Source organism: Sciurus carolinensis, chromosome X, assembly GCF_902686445.1.
Source record: "Sciurus carolinensis chromosome X, mSciCar1.2, whole genome shotgun sequence".
In the NCBI taxonomy this organism is placed as follows: Eukaryota; Metazoa; Chordata; class Mammalia; order Rodentia; family Sciuridae; genus Sciurus; species Sciurus carolinensis.
Genome location: NC_062232.1, coordinates 50059211 through 50065520, shown reverse-complemented (window position 1 = coordinate 50065520; position 6310 = coordinate 50059211). Strand labels below are relative to the sequence as shown.

The 6310-nt window shown below is 40.3% G+C and overlaps 1 protein-coding gene across 1 annotated transcript; it reads right to left on the bottom strand.

The window, feature by feature from the left end:
- Positions 1-3732: 3732 nt before the first annotated feature.
- LOC124971479 (probable G-protein coupled receptor 83) lies at positions 3733-6058 on the bottom strand. The gene is made up of 4 exons (XM_047535240.1): positions 5663-6058; positions 5350-5475; positions 4877-5010; positions 3733-4456 (listed from the first exon to the last, which is right to left on the bottom strand). The coding sequence occupies exons 1-4, from the start codon at positions 6056-6058 to the stop codon at positions 3733-3735; spliced, it is 1380 nt and encodes a 459-aa protein (XP_047391196.1).
- Between the last annotated feature and the right edge of the window lie 252 nt (positions 6059-6310).

Sequence of the window (6310 nt, the reverse complement as noted above, 5' to 3'; positions counted from 1 at the left end):
AACTAATATTTTACTATTACATCTAAAACATCAATAAATATGAATATACACTAACATTTTAGAGAAGTAAATGTAATCATAGATTAATAGGGTTCTTAGAATAGAAATGAGGATTCAGAATAGGACTTTTGTACCATCTCTGTACTTATGCTCTAATTGTCACCACCTAACATATCTCAAGTTTCTTTCCTGTCTGACATCTTCACTGCTAAGATACTTGAAAACCCACCAGAAGAGTTAACTTAAAAATATACATTTGTGTATAAGTTTGCTTGTGCTTCTCTCATTCAATTGTCTAGAAATCTTCCATTCAACTAGTTTCTCTAGTTATCAATCTACTATTTCCCCCCTCAGCAGTGTTTCCCTGCTCAAGTTGGCTTTCTAAGTCTGCAGTCTTTTGCCTTCAATCATATTCAAGCAGTGGAAGCTTTCCTTTTTTTCCACAATGAGTTATCTCAAGCAGTCTATTTTTAAATATCTCTACTGCCCTCTAAAAGGTCTAAAGAAAGATCAGCACTCAGAGGGGAATATAACTACATTAGTATTCACAACAACAATAATAGCCATAATTAAGATTATAATAGCGATAACAAGAAAATGAAACTATTAACAGTGATGTTAACAATATCTTATGTTTGAGAAGGCGTTAAGATGTTAAAACACTTCCAAGTGTGTCATCTGTTTTCACAGATAACCCTCACAACAGCCCTGTAAGATAGGTAGGTATTATTATTCCCATTTTACAGATGAGGGAACTGAATCACATGAAGGTCAAGTGACTTATCCAATGTCATGCAAATGGTTGAGTAAAGTAAAAACCCGGTTCCCAATACTCTTAAGTTCCCAGATTTCTCCATTATTCACACTATCCTGTACTACATCTAAACCAAAACACAAGTCATTTGCTTGTATAGATGGTGTTTCTATCATAGGAATTGGGTATGTACCAGAATTCTTTCTGTTGAAAGGACAGGTTGCATTGGGCCATCCAGTCTCTGTTTAAGTCTTTTAGGTCACCAAAAGCCCCATATTTGGGGCAGAGTTTGTGGCCATGGATAAAACTGTCCTCTGTGTAAAGTAAATTGGTCACTTCATAGCTTGACTTCACTGTGACCATGGTTTATTACTTACATTTATAAACAGATACTAAACTGTTAACTAATCTATAAGAAGACAGAACCAAACAATTTGGCTAGAAAGAACAATCTCATTAATGAATGCTGAGATCTCTAGGAAACTGCCAGACTCTTCTTAGTACCCTTGTGCATGGTGCCCTCTGATGGATGTTCTAAGCCAACATAATTCAGGAGGGTAGAAACATTTAGTCTTCTAAAGGGCAAGGAGGAAACATCTAACTCAACAAGATTCCTGAAACAGAAACATTGTTCATGTTCCTTGTTATCAACGTCATCATAAAGACAGGCTCCTTTGAAGGCCCAAAATTTGTGTCCTCTCATGGACCTTCTGATACTCCTCAGCTGATGAAAAGGCCACACATCCTTCCAAGAGTCCTCAATATCTCCTGGATTTGCTACTCATCCTTACTTTGCTTAAAAGACAGGAGAAATATCCAGAATTGGTGGCAAAGAGTAAGTAAATTTTCAGGTGTGTCATTGGGTGCATGCGTGCACATGAGTTTGTGCATGAGGGTAGCAGTGGCTGAAAGGAGGTCTGTGTACAGGGAAAATACAGAGCAGGAATACTGAAATGTCAGATGTAGCTAATCAGTACAGAGGGAGTTAACAACTCAGGAGTTAAGTAGAAAGCAGTGAGAAAGACAAAAGTGAAAGAGAGAGAACAGAAAGAAGGAAAATAGGATAATGGGGAAAGTATTCAATGAGGAGGAAAGGGCTAGAACCTACAGTTAACAAAGCACCAGAAATGGATAGACCTTATTTACTGAGGAGATGATGAGCCTCAGCCCAGGAGTTGTGAAACTCTGGTTAAGGCAGCAACCAAAACCTAGGTGTGAGCAACCCAGAGCAAACAGGTGTGGAAAAGTGAGCACCGGGGTGAAATGTTGGGAGGAGAGAGAAGCAGTTTTGTACCTTATGAGGGTGTTTCTGAATGTGTGTATATGACAATGTCTGGGGGTGGCAGAGCAGAAATGTGCAATGAGGGAATGAGACTGTTAAAGTTCACAAAAGGTGTGACAGGGCATACAAGATATGCATTAAAGTGAGTTGACTTGAAGAGGGTGTGAGAGAAAGGTAAAAATTAGAACCTTTATAGATAACTTGAGATAGTTCGGGTGGAAGCATAGAATTAGCACTGGAAGAGAATCAGCACAGAGAAGCACAAGACCTTAGGATAGGAATCTATAGAATTGTCACCGAGAAGTACACATCAAGAAAAGTAAAGTTAGGGGAAGGGGAAGTAAAGCACCAGCAGTAAAAAAAATAAAAATAAAAATAAAATAAAAATAAAAAAAAAAAAATAAACAACCCTGATTCCTAGGGCAAAAAATTTGCCACAATCTGAGAACCTCCAAGACTTCACTTTAAGGCATGAAATCACATCCAGGCTCAGTTCGCATGAAAATTACAAGTAGAAAAAAGTGAGAGCACCAGGCAAGAGGGTAGCATGAGAGGTCACAAGGGGCAGTATATACAGGCTTGTATTTGTGTGAATATAAAAGTGTGTGTGTATGTGTGTGTGTGTGTGTGTGCACGCACGCATGTATTTGTGTATTCATCCAATTTAGGATGCAACAGATTATAGTAGATGGGGAGTAAATGGAGTTGGAGAAGTTTATTTAATTGTCATGCAAGTATTTGGAGAAGTGCATGACTCTAAGTCAGTATAATAATAGCCAACTAGGATAGGGTTCATATGGAAAAAATCACTAAAATTCACAGGAGACCAGATATGCAAGTATACCAATGAGTTCCTCCAAATGATAAAGCCCAATTCTGGATTATAAAATGGGAGAATCTGAAACCCAGGAAAGCATTTTACAACCAGAACTGCAAAAACTGAATTTAGGAAGTCACATTTGAGAATATGGGGAAAACAAATGTCCGGGACCATTTACCAGTATTCCTTTTCCCTTAAAATGACCATTTGCCTCAAGTTGAGCAAGAAGACAAAGGTATGAGAATACCAAGGCAGTGCTCAGGGGTACACTGAAGAAAAAGATGGCATTCCTGTTGTTGAGGAGGCGTTATTAGTCTGACCTGTGATGCCTTACTCACTCCCTCTTTTACTCACAATTCCTCCATCTTTCTATCACCACCTATTAATGGTAATCACTGATCAAAGTGAAGTCAAAATGATTATTAAAGAATCTAGTTCTTGTCTCTCCCATCTCTAAAGCAAGGTGGGTTAGTCAATAGACTCCTGTAGGATATGTGATGATGTCAGTTGCCCCTACAGTGGCAGAGACTCCATCAGGTATAGTGTGAATACCCTTTTGATTCCAGGACTTGGAATCATCAACCACAAAAGGGAAATGGTGATGGACCTGTAGGAAAGTCCATGATAGGAAATCACTGGGTCTCTGCATCTGACTTAAGGGTTATTCCATCTGTCTGATTTGTTGTTACCATGTTAAACATAAACATCTGACCTGGGCTAAATAGGTAGGCCAAAACTCCCTTGGAGGAGAATGGAATGGTCATGACCAGGGCCTCAGGGATGCTTTCAGCTGGCATGCCATCAGAAATATGTGCCCAGGTACTATTTTGAGCAAAATTCCGAGGGGTCAGGTGCCCTTCTGGTATGGGTACCCATCTAGATTTTGACTGAATGAACACGGATACAGAAAAAAGGACGCAGGGTAGAAGACTGCTCCACTCGACTCACGGAGACTTTTGGATTTTCCCAATCCTTCTGGGCAGAGATTTGGGAGTTCCCTTCCCCTGTAGCCAAACAGGGATCCTCAAATACCTGAGGCTCTGGAATGGCCACAGGCACCTGTGGCAGTGCAGATGCCTGGAGCTCCTGGAGCTCATGACTCTCCTGCACTTGTACTTGCTGCTGAACCTGGGAGCTCTTGCACAATAGAAATTTTGTACACCAAGATGCTATAGATCTAAGTTTGGCACGGAAGCTCCTGTTGAGCCAGCAGTAGATAAAAGGGTTGTAGCACGTACTACTCATTGCAAACCAGTGGAAGGCATAGAAAAGCACACTCTCGGTTTCTATACCTGCACTGGAAATAAGAACCACATAGCAATTGAGGGGAAACCAACATATTGCAAAGACCATTACAATAAGAATCAGCATTCGGATGCTCTTCTTCCGCTTCTGGTAGTGTGCCATAAGTTGACGAGCAGATGCATCACCAACAGAATTTTGGATCCACAACCTCTTCCCCAGGTGAGAGTATGTTATAACTATCACCAGCAGTGGCAGGATGTATAGCAAGCCAAATGTCCCAAGATCCACATACTTCCCAACTAGTTTGCTGGGTCCTGGAAAAGCAGGGAGGCAGTGGCTTCTGACAACTCCATCCCTGGAACAGAAGAAAATGGAGGTTATGATAATAAGAACAGTGAAATGAACCTCAGGAATTTGGAGTTCTTGTCCCAGCTTTGCCACAGTATGTCCTTAGGTACCCACCCATCTCTAGCTTTTAGTTTCTTTGATTTAAAAATAAACGTATGGAGCTATTGTATTCTCTCTTATGGGTCTTGATCCAAACAGAGATCAAACTGAGACCTACCGGATTCCTAATCATCAATGTCCCTAACCTGGTGACCCATCATATGGGTTTCATTAATAAAGGTTAGAGACATATTGAGACTTCATTTCCTGTATTGAGGAAAATTGGAAGGGGACAAAAATGCAGTTAAGAACTGTTCAAAAGTCAATTTCCTGATTGTCTCTGGAAAGAGAAAGGCAAAATAATCTTTAAGTAACTGGTCTGACTTACGTGCTGATGACATAGAAGAGATTTTGATAAATTGCATGAGGAAGAGCAAGGAACACTGCAAGACTCCAGATAACAACAACAGTCAATATGCTTTGGGAGTGTGTCAGTCTTGGTTTTGTTGGATGCAGAATTACCTGGAACAGAAAGGCAATACCCTTCTTGACATCAGTTCAAACATGGGCAAACACGGAAGAGTACATACTTGCATTATATAATAGTCTTATTAATACTATTTACTTTATTCCAGTAAAAACATGATTGTTTTGAAAATAGTTTAGAAGGAAAATAGACAAAAAGATATCATAGCTCTGAAAATACTGGAATTCTAAATGGTACCCCATTGAAAGAGGAGGAAGTGTGAAGGTTATCTTCAAAGGTAGCCCCATCCTGAGGATTTTGAGGAGGTGTCTAATCTGTCTGGGCACTGCCCATTTTCTTCCCTTTTATTAACAAGTGCCCTCCAGATGCCTTACCCGATGTCGGTCCATGGCAACTGCCATTAGTGTTAAAGTTGAGACGTGGAGAGAGCAGTACTGAGCAAAGCGACTGACATGACACATGATCCTGCCAAATATCCACTGTCCACTCAGAAATCGGGCCTGAAGAAGGGAAGCAAAAGGGAGATTGTTTATACACTCAGATAATCTTCTCAGGCCTAACACAGAAGGTAGGTTCTAGAATGGGGGCTTAAGGCAGGCTGATATCCCTTCTTCCTCTTAGTCCCATCATCTATCCCTGGATTGGAGCAACATCTCCAATCCAAACCAGCCATAAATAATCACTCACCAGAGCAAATGGACTGTTGAGCAGAATTATCAAAATGTCAGATATTGCCAGATTGAAGATAAGAAGGCCTGTTGATTTGTTGATTTCCTTGTGCTTGATGAAAACTTGACACACCAGCGAGTTGCCAAAGAGGGATATCATTATGATGACTGCATATGCCACAGATAGTATTATCTTTGCTGCAATGTGGGGTTTGCCTACCAGCCATTTCCAGGCCATTCCTGTTGGCCCTTCCCATTCTGGGCTGGAGGCACTGGTTTCATTTAGATTTGTGTGATTACAGCTTTGATCCTCAATTGGTGGAACCCCAGTGAAATTTTGGTGGAGCCAATCAACAGTACCTTCCACTTGTAATAGAAAAGGGGATGTTCCATTTCCATTAAATGAAGAGTTCATTTTTGTTTAGGGTGACAATTTAAGCAGGCCCCTAGAGAATAAAAAGGAGATGGATGAGGAACCTTCCCCAAAGGTTGACAAACTCACATATCCCTTATATACATACACATACACATACATACACATAGATATATAGATATAGATATAGAAAGATAGATATAGTGGTCATGGGGATTGAACCCAGGGGTGCTCAATCACTGAGCCACATCCCCAGCCCTTTTATATTTTTTTTAAATAGAAAACCAATTGTAT